Here is a 14,393-nt window from a genome sequence, read left to right as displayed (position 1 = left end):
TTAAGAACTCAAAAACCCAACAATTTTGTTTAGGAAAGAGTATTCAAAAAGAGGTATTGATAAATATAGACTTATAGAGAATATATGCCATATATATGCCAAATTTATATTTCAGTATTCCATAAAAAGCATAAAAGCTGTAATAATCAGTGATAACTTTTTATCAATATCAAAGTCTATCATACCCTTCAAAAAATACTAAAAAGTTCTTAGATGTGTCATGTTTTTTTTATGAAGACGATAACAAAAAGTACTTTTGTTAATTATTTTTAATTTTCCTTAATTCGAGCATTAGTTTTTGTATAATTTTTTTCAACTATCTAGTTCCTTGAATTTTGAATTTAATTAAAAAAAATAAATTTAACGTCTATAATTTCCGGTGTAAATGTAAAAAATTCCTGATTAGATTGCAGTCAAAAACGCAAGTACTTGAAAAGTACGAGCATGTACAGAAAATAATCGTAAGAGGATTTGAAGAAATATGAAGTTTTCTTATGTAATCGACTGGATGGCAAAAACTAGATTTTAAATTGTCAGTTTTAATCCGTTTATGATTAGCTTGAAAATTATTTTATGATTAGCTTGAAAATTTAGCTTGAAAAAAAAAAATCTTTTTTTTTTTTTTTTTTTTTTTTTTTTTTTGCTGCCAGCGATTACAGAAAAAATCTTTATTTATCTTTAAACAGATTTTCTATCAAAATAATATGTTTTTTTTCTGTAGAATTTACAGTTATATTCTAGAGTGTGGGGTACAATATAGTAGCAAATGTGTTAAGATTGTATTATAAAGAAAAATAACTAAATAATAAATCTTTTGCACTTATTTGCCTATTTTTTGGAGCAAGTTAGACTTGTTTTACCTTTTTGTTTTTAAAAAGACAAAGCTCTTCCTTTAATACTTAATACTTCAAGTTATACTTAATACTTCAAGTTATAATTATTACTCCTAAATCGTCTTCTTAATAGTTTTCGGAGTTTGTGTCTTTAAACTAAACAATTAAAAAAAAAAACTTTTTTAAATTCTGAGACACTAAAAGAGGGGAGTAAGAGCTATCATATTACTAGTATTTACGTTGTCAATGTTTAAGATCATTTCACACTTATATGAATTTGTTAATTCAAAATTTTCCATAAATACAGGAATGCTTAATGAATCGTAACCACAAAAGATTGCAATTCACTTAAGAATGCGGACTAACTGAACTTCGAAGAATCTCGCTGTACAAAATATAAGCCGCCATCGATAAATGCCCAAGTTTAACACGCTATTCGCAAATGGACTGATTTAAACTCATAGATCGAAGCCTAATTCGAATCTATATGCTGATTCAAAAAGGGAAAACATTTTAAAATTAAAAATGAAAAGTAAAATCTATTCGACAAGATGTATTCAGCTCCTGGATTAGAGGATAAATTACGCAAACCTTTCGTCTAAATAATCGATTTTTTTTTCCAGTTACATTATTAAGTTTTAATTTAATCATTCATTTTGTTAACTGTCCTGCCATTATTTTAGCCTTTCTTTATATCAGCTGAATAAATATATTGACAAGTGTAAATGACATGCCTTAAAAAATATTGATTAAATGTGTCAAGAAATAAAATTTCATTTATTCTTAATCATATGATATATAAAACTTAATAATATAGCATACTAGTCTAAGATTTATTTTTTAAAAAGAGAATTAATATGAGAATTAATATAAAAAAAAATCAAAAAAACTAAATAACTAAAAGAAATTACCTGGAGTTTTCCTTGCTTGCCTTTGCATTTGTTCTTTAAGATTCTTGTTAGCATCCATTGGTAGACCAAATATAGGCCCAGGAGGTAAATAAGATAATGGTGTTCCAGTGGCCACAGCACGTAGGCCAATAGCAATGGCGTCCTCAGCTGCCTGCTGTCTTTTTAAAGCAACCTGTGCAGCCATGATTCTTTGTCTTTCAGCAATTAAAGAACATTTTGCACATGCACAGTCCCTAAATCGACAATGGCGCTTATGACCTTTCAGCCAACTGATAACTCCATGATTTCGGCACCTAGCGCACTTGGGTCGGCGAACTCCTCGAACTCCAAGATCTGGAGATTCCATCAGTTCCCGATCACACTGAGATGAAAATCTTTAAAAATAAGCAGTAATTTTTATAAATAAAAATAAAATAATATTTAATTTTTTTTTTTTTTTTTTTTTTTTTTTTTTTTTTGAAAAATGAGAAAACAAACTTACATTTGAAATTTATAACTTTTGGTATTTGTCTGAACATAACACAACAATTATAATTGTTTGATTATAAAGAAAAAAAAAACAATTTAGCAACTGAAATGTAAGAAATCTTATTTATATATACTCACAAAACTCTTTTTCCGATAGAAAAAACTAATTAACTCATTTCAATAGTCCGTATCTTTAATTTAATTATTTAGTTATTTATTTATTTCATTTTAACGCATTATTGCATAGGTTCCAGTGTTTCAGCAATATTTTGAAAAATAATATTAAATGTTATATAATCAGTTAAATAAATATATATTTTTTAATTCTACTTGAAAAACTGTCTATACTTAAAAAAGAAATACGAAGTCTGATGTCACATTGCAAAATATCATGAAATAATTAAAGTCTAAAATTTTGCTAAAATTAAAGGAAAAAAAGAAGGGCTAGATTCCAAGACGAATTGAAAATTATTATACTGCACTCGAAACAATTTATCATAAAAAATTAAGTTTAATTTATGAATCCTTAACGCTTGAAATATTTACTTATTATTAATTTTTCTTACATTTCTGAGCCATATGTTTACATATTAGCTAAATGCTTAAATTAAACATCAAATCTAAATAATAAATTTTGTATTTTGTAAATGTAAAAAATGGCCTATAAAAGTTTATGCTAAGTTTAAAATTAAGCAAAATGTAAAAAAATTTATGAAGCTTGGTGGGAAAAAACAGGACAAACAATTGTTATTAAAATTTTATTAAAAATAAATAAACATATAACAAATAATAATAAAAAAAGCAGACTTTTTCTAATAACAAATAATAATAAACAAAGCAGACTTTCAAAAGTTTGCCATTTTCAGTGATTCTGAGGCTCAAACGGGCAGCGCGCAACGGGCCGCAAGTCTTTTAATTTTTATATATTTTATCCCCGCCGAAACAATTGCATTAGAGAGTCTTAACTTTTGTCTGGTTAAGTGTAGGACATAGATTACAAACTACACCGTACGCCGTAATCCAGAAAATTGAGATCTGGTGAGCAGAGTGGCCAGTCAGCAGATGAAATCATGTTCGGACAAATGCGTCTTGCACAACTCTTGTGTCTTTTTCGCCTTGTGAGCTGATGCGTAGTCTTGCTAAAATGCCTAATTTACATTGTCGATGCTCTTCTTGGCCGACGGAAGTACAATTTTTGATTCATTTTAATGCCCTCATCCACAAAAACCATAGGTATTTTACCGCTTGTGCTGATTCTGCCCCAGACGTGACCGACGGTGGATTTTGGCGATGTTCAATGTTCGGAGAGTTATAAACTTGTAGGATCTCTTCGTATTAGTGAAAAGGATTCTCTCCTTGGGCTCTCGGGCTTGTAGGCCAGTTGCTGAAAATTTTAATATGCTTTTGTGCCTCTGCATCGCTGCAAAGGCAGTCACATGGAAATAAATTTTTATTATTAAAAATCTGCACTTATTATCTGTTATATTTTGTTAATTTATTTATATTTAATAAACTTATAAAATTGTTTTTCCGGCAGCATTTGGCTTTGAATTTGTGACTTCGGCCTTGCTTCATCATTTACGGTGCTGATTCGATCACAGAAAAAAGTGGAGAAAAGTAGTGAAGCATTTAATACTAAATACTTGGTCGTAAGAAGAAGCCTAATGATTTAAACCTAATGATGATTTTTTAGACCTAATGATATGAAACAATTTTTTTTCTTTTGTATGATATGAATGACAAATCATAATAATTGCCTATTTGCTAATCTTTTTTTTACTTCATAATGTTAATTCATTAGTTTCTATGTTCTGATTTTGAACTGATAGTGATTTAGCAAATAGCAACATGGCCTACAGCTTTTACTGTGCGCCATCAATAATATGCGTTAAATAAGCAAATAAATACGCCCAAAAATAAGCAATTATTTTCCTCACCTTAAAACCGTACGTCATTAAAATATCTGTTATAGGTCTCAATAGTAGTTAATAACCATTTGTTTTGTATAGAAAAATATTCGTTAAATATTTAACTTTTTTAAAGAGTTATTTCATAAATATTATTTGATGCTTTGAATACCATGATAAAAATAATCATGCGCAAAAGTTAGTGACTTTCTACTTTAAAAAATTTTTGCGCATAGCTTATGTGCTGCTACGTGTTTTCTTGAGCAAAAGAAATTAGCAAAATTTTTTTATAAATGGATAAAATATTGTATTTGAATTGCACTTCTGGCTATTTCTATTTAAAATTCAAAGTTAATCACCCATTCGAACAGCAGTTATCTAACGCATTGCTATTTGATAGCATTAGAACATGTCAATTTTCTTGGTTTATTTTCAGCAATCCCCAAACATTTTTCTTCAAGTTTCAATTTGTTAATCTTTGTTATATTACATTTTTATATATACACCCTACAGCTTTTACCTCAGTTAAAAAAAAATTATTATTATTTTATAAAGTTTTACTGAAAAAAAAAAGCTTATTTCTCAATTATATTGTGGCTATTGCGTAATCGTGGCTTCTTATCGCATTACGAATCAAATACGAAAATAGCAGGGAGAGCTGAAAAATCCCTTTTTTTTTCCTTTTCCTTGAGCTTTTGTCTATAATACATTCACACCAAATTTTAACCCGTTTGCTAGAGAATTATAAGTACAGTGAGCCAAAAAAATAAAAAGGATCATCCTGAATAACTTTTGATTTGAATGATCAGATCTTCACGTTTTAGGACTCAATCTTAATGTTTCGAAAGGGTGACTTCAAATATGATAATTAATTAATGCATACCTTATTTTAAGTTACGAAATCAGACACAAAAGAGTACCTTCTCTGAATAAACATACCTTTTTTCCGACGAGCTCTAGTTTCTGACCCCAAAAATATGACCCTCAATCTAAGAAATATGGTCTCCATAGTTTGGTCTGGAAAGTGATCCAAAGTTTGGACCCCTTAATATTAATATGACTTTTAGCGTAATCAGCCATATTTCGAGAACTTTTTAAGCGAATTAAAAACTTTTTGCACACAATTATAAAGCTCGTTTATCTAAAATTAATTCCATACAAAAAATGAATTTCAGTAAATATTTACTATTTTTTATTATTTTATTTAATTATAATATGTATATAAAAAAAATGAACAGTAAGGTAATCAATTTTTACATCATTTTAAAGTATGTAAAAATGCGAAAATGCTTAGCAAAATGCGAAATTTGAGCGAAATCGGTCAAAATATTTCTGAGAAATCAAAATTTAAATTTACGATTTCTTTAAAATTATATTTCTCATTAAATATTCGAACAATTTCACTCAAATTTTGTATTCTGCCATGTAAATTTATATACTTTAAAATGGGATAAAAAATTGTATGATTGCTAATCAAATTTTTTCGACTATTTTTTTAATAAAATAATAAGAAATAAATACTTACTAAAAGTCATTTTTTGCATGAAATTATCTTTGGCTAAATGAATTTTATAATTGCGTGCAAAACATGTTTCAATTCTATTAAAAAGATCTTGAAAAGGGTGAAATAAGCAAAAGGTAAAATTAATCTTAAGGGGTCCAAACTTTGGACCGCTCTCCTAACCAAACTATGGGGATCATTGTTCCCAGATAGCGGCTGCCCCCTATTTGGGGGTCAGAAATTAGAATTCGTCGGAAAAAAGGTATGTTTATTCAGAGGAAGTATACATTGTTGTCTGAGATTTTGTAACTTGGAACATCGTCAGCACTAACGAATTAACATAATTGAGGTCGCCACCTCAAACCATTAAGCTTGAGTTCTAGAACGGGAAGATCTGATCATTAGATCAAAAGTTATTTAGGGTGGCAGCAAATTCTGACAGCAAATAAATATTTCTGTATGATATTTTCATGCTCTGCCAGTTACATTCTATGCCCCCAAGGTTGTTCGCTTACTTTAGGTCAATAAAGCACTTTGAATCCATTTTCTGCTCTACTTTTAAAAGAATTTGATAATTTAATACTTTTGGTTTGATTTTAATTCAAGCACAGATCATATATTTTCCTCCTTCATCTTTACTGTTTAATACTCAAGGTTCATTTTCATTCACAAAAAAAGGACGAAATATTATTTTAAAAGCAAATATTTTTTTTATATATTGTTCCTTATAAAAGTGAGCTAAGCCTAAAAATAATTGGAAAATCTAACATGGTCTCATTGGAAATCAATTCTTGCCAGAAATGTTTACAAAGGTCATGTTTCAAAAGCCTTAGCTTCTGGCTAAACAATAAATGAAAAAACTTATAATCTATACTTTCTTCAGCAAAAAAGTTATAAAGTTTCTTAAAGATGAGATACTGAATCAGAAACTTGGGATTTACTCAATAGAAATAAAAGATTTTTTTTTTAAAAATATATAAACCTAATGAAAGCCAATATTTTTTTACCGGAGGAAAAAAGAGGAAGAAATAGCTTTTCTTTCTGTGCATTGTGAAAGGTCTTATACCATCAAATGTTTGATTAAATTTTATTACTATACTTGTAGATATTAATTAAATGTTTGTTGGTTTTGTTTTAAGAAACTAGCAATTTTAAATAATATTTTAATCTTATTTTAATTCAGACTTCCTTACTGGGAATCTCAAGTAGACTTTTGCAACAGTTTTTTTTTCCTTATTTTTTTTATTACTACTATTTCACCATTCTTATTAACTAAGCAAGAAAAAGCCTGAATAAACCACAAAACAAAGTACAGACATACTATATTTTCGGCTCTATAAATACGAACCTTAAAGTAAAAAATATCCTCAGTGTTAGCCGATTCATGGGTTAAAATTCCCTTGTCGTCGAACTTGCCGTGTGAGGTTTTCGTTGTTTCCCTTTCCATGTAGCGCAAATGTGGGTTAGTTCAACAAAAAATTTCCTCCATGAATGTTAGTTTGTCCCAATGCTTGTCCCCGGAGTTCCCTTTTCTTCTGGGTTGGGTTCAAAATTACAAAGTTATGGAGTTGAATGTTGATAGTTGCACATCCAGAATTGGATCGGCTATTTAACGCTGGTAATAAAGGGAAATGAAATATATGCAAGACCACATTATCACTAAAAATTTGATGAATACCAAAGCTATTAATATAAGCAATAGAGTATTTGAATCGTAGTTGCGTAGACCAAAAATTTGATGAATACCAAAGCTATTAATATCAACAATAGAGTATTTGAATCGTAGTTGCGTAGACCTTTAGCCTTCCATTGAGGAGACCCGGGTTCGAATCCCTGAGATAGCTGGTTGATACGAATTCTGCACCAGACTCATACTGACCACAATGCTGACGTAAAATATCATCAGTGGGGAAGACAGATCATGGGTTGAAATCCATTACCTTCAAGCTAACAGTGGGAGGTTTTCCTACGTGAGTGGTTCCCCATGTGAGGTGAATGTGGGTTAGTTAAATCAAAAAGTCTTCTACAAAGGCTAGTTAGTCCTAATACTTGATCCAGGAGTTCTCTTGTCTTCTGGATTAAGATCAAAATTACAAAGCTGCAGAACTGAATATTGGTAATAGTAAACTTAAAATTGGAACGGTAATAAGCGACAACGGTTTTAAAATAAAATAAAATGGGGTCTTTAAGGTTGGTGAGATTTAGTTTATTAACAGAGAAAAAACGACTTTAAGCTTCAGTTTTATTCAAAATTTTATCAATATGGGGACTGATGTTCGGATAATAAGGTAAAGTAATCAAAATGTTAAAGATCGAATTCGAGAGTTTGGCGGCAAGAATAATTTTCTATAGATGGAATAGGAGGAAGCCCCGTGTGGTGACCGGGGATTAAGAATCTAGTCCCAACGTAGCTCATGCGTGTCGTAGAAGGCGACTAAAATGGGCACCCAGTGTCCGGGGGTATAGCCGGGTACCCTGCCCCTGGAGATTATATCAGGGGACTGGTCCTCCAGGTTGGGGGTTGGGCGTAGGGCTAACAACCCTACCCTGTAAAAAAATCTTGTTGCGAAGTCTCAAGTCAATGATTCCGGACCGAAATTTAGAAGACGACCTGGCAAATCTTACATGGAACTGAGAATCGGAACATGGAACATTCGCTCTTTGTATAAAAACAAAGGGCTGCAACTCTTAACGGAACAGCTGGATAATTACAAGGCTGATGTAATGGCTCTGCAAGAGATGAGGTGGCTTAGCGATGGAATAATCGAGAAGAGAAATCACGCAATCTTCTATAGCTGTGATAAGAAGAGGCATATTTTTGGAACGGGTTTTGTTGTGGGCAAACACATTCGGCATCTTGTCATGGATTTTGTGCCAAAGTCTTCAAGGTTATGTAAAATTAGGCTAAGAGGATAATTCTTTAATTACAGTCTTATAAATGCCCACGCACCTACTGAAGACAAGGATGAAGACGAGAAAGAAATTTTCTATGAGAACCTGCATTCTCTATGTAACTCCTGTCCACAAAACGACATCAAAATTATTCTGGGTGACTTAAATGCTAAAATTGGAAAGGAAGCTGAGCACAGGCCCACTATTGGAAAATACTGCCTGCACGAAACAACAAATGACAATGGACAGAGGCTCATTCACTTCGCTGCAGAACATAGCATGGTCATATCCAGCACCTTTTTCCAACACATGAGAATTCACCAAACGACCTGGAGATCACCAGATGGAGATACCTCCAACCAGATTGACCATATATTGATAGACTCTAGACATATGACGGACATACAAGATATTAGAACCTATCGTGGGGCCAACTTTGACTCAGACCATTACATGGTAATGAGCAGGATCAAGGCCAAACTATCTAATGCACGTAAATGTCATGGGAAACGTCTTGAGAAATTTGACTGCGAACAATTAAAGACCCCTAGAGTCAGGGATGACTTTCAGTCACAACTAACTATGAAGCTTGATGAAAAAGCAATCGAAAATATTGATTGCATAGATGGAAAGTGGACTTCTTTCAAAGAAGCCCTATTGGACACATGTGATAATGTAATAAGCAAAATAAAAAGAGCTGAGAAAAAGGATTGGTTTGATACAGAATGTCGCAACGCGACCCAAAGAAAAAACGATGCATATAATATGATGCTCAGTAAAAAACACTCGAGAACATCAGTAGAGAAATACAAAACTGCAGGAAGAGAAGAAAAGAAAGTTCATAGGTTGAAGAAAAAGTTTTTTCACGAAGACCTCTTTAAGGATGTCGAACATCTCCGAGGGTCTAATGAGAGCAGAGCTTTCTTTCGTGGCATTAACTTTGGTCGTCAGGAGTTCAAACCTAGAACTAACCTTTGCAGAAATAAAGATGGAGATATTTTAAGCGATAAAAGTGACATTCTTAATAGGTGGAATGAACACTTCGACAACCTACTTAATGTAGAGTGCGTTCAGACAGAGTCCTGCTCACCAAACGTTAACCAAGAGTGTATTGCACCTCTTTCAATGATTGAGGTTGAAGAAGCAGTTCAAAAACTTAAGAACAACAAGGCTCCTGGCCCAGATTTGATATCACCAGAATTCATCAAAAACTCAGGACCAGATGGGCTAAAGGCCATACATAATATTCTGACATCAGTATGGGAAAAAGAGATACTCCTGGAAGAATGGAAACACAGCACTGTTTGTCTTATACACAAAAAAGGAGACATTCTTGAATGTTCTAACTACCGGGGTATCAGCCTGCTCTGCACTGCATATAAAGTCTTTTCAAAAATTCTATTTAGCAGACTTAGCCCCTATGTAGAAAACATCATAGGTGAATACCAGTGCGGTTTTAGGAAGGGCGGGTCTACAACTGACCAAACATTCTGCATAAGACAGATTCTGGAAAAGACCAGGGAATTTGGAATTGGTGCCCACCACCTATTTGTGGATTTCAAAACTGCTTACGACAGTGTAAACCGAAAGCGACTCATTGAAGCTATGCGAGAATTCAATATCCCGGACAAGCTTGTACGACTCACCACATTTACACTGTGTAAGACCATGCAGAAAGTTAAAATCCAAAATGACTTCTCGGAACCAATAGAGGTAAGAAAAGATGTAAGGCAAGGCGATGCATTGGCATGCCTACTCTTCAATTTGACAATAGAAAAAATTATCAGAGATTCAGGAATCAATACCAGAGGACATATCTTTCATAAGTCTTCACAAATTTTCGCATTTGCCGACGACATTGACATCATAGCACGAACACAATCTGACTTAAAGCAAGCGTTTCTATCCATGGAAAAAGAGGCAGAAAAAATGCATCTCACTATTAACCAGGAGAAAACCAAGTATATGCAATGCGCCAAAATAACTGATTCTACAACTCACTTGCAAATTGGTGAATACAAGTTTGAAAAAGTAAACAGTTTTTTTTTTATCTTGGTTCTGAAGTCAACGTTAATGGCAATATCGCACCCGAAATACAAAGAAGAATCAATAGTGCAAGTAAATGTTTTTATGGATTAAAAAAATATTTAAAATCAAACCTACTAAAAAGAGATACTAAACTGTTAATTTATAAATGCTTAATCAGACCTATCCTAACATATGCCTCAGAAACTTGGACAACAACGCAGAAAGATGAGAATTCCTTGGGAATCTTCGAACGTCGGATCCTAAGATCCATTTTTGGGGGCAAACAAGTTGATGGTACTTGGTACAGACGTTCAAACTCAGAACTCTATCGGGCTTTCAGAGAGCCTGATGTTGTCAAGCATGTAAAAATCCAAAGAATTAAATGGGCTGGTCACATCATTCGAATGAACAGAGAGCGTTCGATAAACATAATCTTTTTGGCTCAGCCCTTCGGATCAAGGCCCAGAGGTCGACCAAAGCTGAGATGGGCAGACTGCGTGGAAAGAGACTTTTCAGTCTTAAAAGTCTCAAACTGGAAGACAACTGCCAGGCGGAGGCAGGCCTGGAGAAAGTTGATTGAGAAGGCCAGGGCCCACCCGGGGCTGTCGTGCCATTGAGGAAGGAAGGAAAAATGGGAGGAAAAGCTACGGTTTAAGAATATACTCTTTTTGTCTTAGGTTACGAGACCGATTAATGTGAGACACAGTAAGAAAAATAAATAAATAAAAAAAGGTATATTAAAATTATATGACCAAGGCAAAAAAAATTTATCCCCCCTTCCGAAAAAAGGCACGTTTTCACCAGAATATCTATAAAAGATAGGAAATACTTTATGTTATATGGACTAGAAAAATAATAATAATAAATAATGCTCAAATACTTTTTTGTGCATTAATTTGCATAGTGCAAAGTATACATTATCCTTATTCGAAATACAATACGAATATAGTCGGGAAATTAATTTTTTGTACCATCATGGACACTTTAGCCATTTTTCTTTAGGCTATTACATGCCCTCTACTTTACATGTCTTTTATAATTCTATTTTAACCAATCAACAGTTTTAATATTACGAGATAGTAGCTTTTTTTCCCTATTGATAGTCTTCGGTAAACACTATGGATGTTTGAATAAAGAAAGATGAAGTTTTTACTGTAAATGCACAAATATAAGGCTTCAACAATTATATGGGCATAAAAGCATAACATGGTTATACACGTAGAGTTCTATTTTTTTTTTTCATTTAAAAAGGAAGCTAAAAAGCACAAATTAGTTAAATTTCAGTATCGTTCTTTTTTTAAGTTGTGTTAGCTATGCTCTTAATAGATATTATTAAAAGTTTAAATTTTGAAAAGTTAAATGTGTCAAGTTGTAAACTAAATAGTTTTATCGTCTGTCATTGTTGACATTAATTACATAATACAACGGACAAAACATTTGTAATATGTTCACCTGTCTATTTTGTATGTTGACCGCTGAAATACAGAATGTTACAAAATTATGAGATCACCCCAAATATCACTCATTTTTATAGAACATGGCATAAAAGAAATAATTTTAAAATGTTGAAGTAACCGAAATAAGTAACATTTTCTGAAATAAATCAAAAAGTACAAAAAAAAAAAAATGAAGTTTGTTTCTCCCAGCAAACGATTTTTTAAAACTCTGAGTGTTACACGTAAGTATGAGACCTCTATTTCTTTTTTCAAAATCGTTTGAGTTTTCGAAATCTTCTTATTTTTTTCTTTGAAAATCGTGTGCAACTTTGCAACGCAGAAAACGCAAACGATAATGTTATAGAAAATGAAATTATTTGTTTTCTTAAGAAAATTCACAATGCCACATTCTTAAAGGCTCTGGAAAATCAGAGAGTCTAATATGTAAATTAATTAAACGTTTTAAAACTGCTATTCATAATGTTTTAAGCAAAAGAGATTCTATAAATGATCTGACACTAGACGTAAATTATCAGCTCAAAATTAGATACATTTTCTAACTTGCAATGAAAAAGAACGTGTCTGCTCGCAAAATAATGATTGCAAGTAGAATGATCTCCCACACAACAATCTGACGCACTGAGAGGTCAGATTCGAACGTTGTTCTTCGAAAATTAAAAAAAAAAAAAGCTATGACTGTTAAAGCCTCAAAATAAAGACAGGTTAAAATGGACAAAGAAAAGTCATGATGATGCTTGGGAAAAATAAAGACGAAAAGAAGTTCAATTTGAATGGGACGAATGGTAATAATTACTACTGACATGATTTGCGAACAGAACCTCGTGATTTCTTCTCGTAGGCAAATGGCTGGTAGCTCGGTGATAGTGTGGGGAGCTTTTGCGTATGATGGTAAATGTGACCTGCAGCAAATTTCTGGTAAAATAGATACTAGTTGTTATCAATAACTACTTTGCTAAAACTTTACACCTTTAGGCCCACAATTAGAGGGGTCAGACTGGAAATTTCACCAAGCAATGCGCCACGCCATGTGTCTCAATCAACTAAAATTTGGTTTCAGAATGAAAAACTCTAGGTCCTATTAATGGAAAAGGCATAGTACTGATCGTAATCCTTCAGAAAACATGTATCTCTACTTGGCCAGACAAGTGCATGCCAGTAACCGCCAATAAAATTCTTTATACGACCTGGAGGTAGCTTTCATATAGGAATGACACAAAATTTTTCAAACTTGCTTGAAAACTTATTATATATATATATATATATATATATATATATATATATATATATATATATATATATATATATATATATATATGCTATATTAAAAAAAATTAATTGCTTCTGTTTTTATTTTGTTGATAACATATAAGGAATTGAACAAGATGAGCAACATGAATAGTTTGAATATAAGAATTACATCACATCAAAAATGATAGGAAAAAGGAAACAATAACTCATCCTATTATATAAGTTGACCACTAAGACCACCAAAGTTGGCCACTGAAGCAATGCTCAGAAAATGCAAAACCTTACACAGGTTTCACTTTAATTTTATTATTCAGTTACTCTGCTGTTTTATTAGTTTTTATGTATTTCTATGTTTCATAAATTCCGCGAATTCACTTTCACTCATGTACGAGTGAAATGTATGCAAAAAAGTTGTTTACTATCCTTTTCTTAAGTGTGGAGTAATTTTTATTGTATGTTTTGAGCTATTTAAATACTTATTGCTTTGATTTGCCTTCTTTTTTTGCTCAACTGAGAACTTAAACATTTCAATAGTTAAGAGAAGCAATTAGAAGCTTTTGCACTTCTTATTTAAAATGTTGTTTTAATTGTGTTGTTACAATTATAACACATAAATTATAATATTTAAGTCCCCAAAATATTAGTTTTGATACCTATTTTCTGATACTCCTGTATTTGTTAATTTTTTTGAAGACTAATTAAACTCGTTTTTTTCTCCAATTTTTAAACTTTTTTTTTTAAATTTAGCTTATCTGCTCGAATTATCTTTTAAAAAAAGCTAAATCTATATGGTTTAGTATAGATGAATTAGTGATTTTTTTTTTTAAATGTTACTTCTTTCTCTCAACAATTAATTTGGTAAATTTTATAAAAATGATAATATATAAATATACACATTAAATATTCAAAAATGTATACATTGATTGTGTTTATGAATTAGAAGCATAAAATATAAATATTTAACAGCTTATTAACAGATTTTTAATTTATAAAATTAGCAAAATGTTTCACATTTTTTTCAAATTTGGGGTAGCTTAGAATTAATTCCCAGAATGTTAATAATTTAATTAAATAATTAATTCACCACTTATTATTTTTACATAATTACCTGAAGTTTAAAATAAAAAATTCAAATACCTCATAATGTT

At 31.6% G+C, this 14,393-nt stretch overlaps 2 protein-coding genes across 3 annotated transcripts in view; one reads left to right on the top strand and one right to left on the bottom strand.

The window, feature by feature from the left end:
- The window catches only part of LOC107454114 (doublesex and mab-3 related transcription factor 3, truncated), a 60,207-nt gene that overhangs the window by 9,450 nt on the left and 36,364 nt on the right, over positions 1-14,393 (bottom strand). For both annotated transcript variants that reach the window (XM_087166020.1, XM_043039140.3), the window contains exon 2: positions 1,745-2,118. In XM_087166020.1, coding sequence (XP_087022146.1) covers positions 1,745-2,090 — 346 coding nt within the window. In that variant the 5' untranslated portion in view covers positions 2,091-2,118. The remainder of the gene's footprint in view (positions 1-1,744; positions 2,119-14,393) is intronic.
- LOC107456146 (uncharacterized) lies at positions 8,246-12,941 on the top strand. Its single transcript, XM_087166876.1, has 4 exons — positions 8,246-8,508; positions 8,551-10,533; positions 10,719-10,902; positions 12,813-12,941. The coding sequence occupies exons 1-4, from the start codon at positions 8,246-8,248 to the stop codon at positions 12,939-12,941; spliced, it is 2,559 nt and encodes an 852-aa protein (XP_087023002.1).

This window comes from Parasteatoda tepidariorum, chromosome 6 (genome assembly GCF_982258835.1).
Source record: "Parasteatoda tepidariorum strain Cologne lab strain chromosome 6, Ptep-v5.0, whole genome shotgun sequence".
NCBI lineage: Eukaryota > Metazoa > Arthropoda > Arachnida > Araneae > Theridiidae > Parasteatoda > Parasteatoda tepidariorum.
This window is presented reverse-complemented; position numbering and strand designations above follow the sequence as displayed.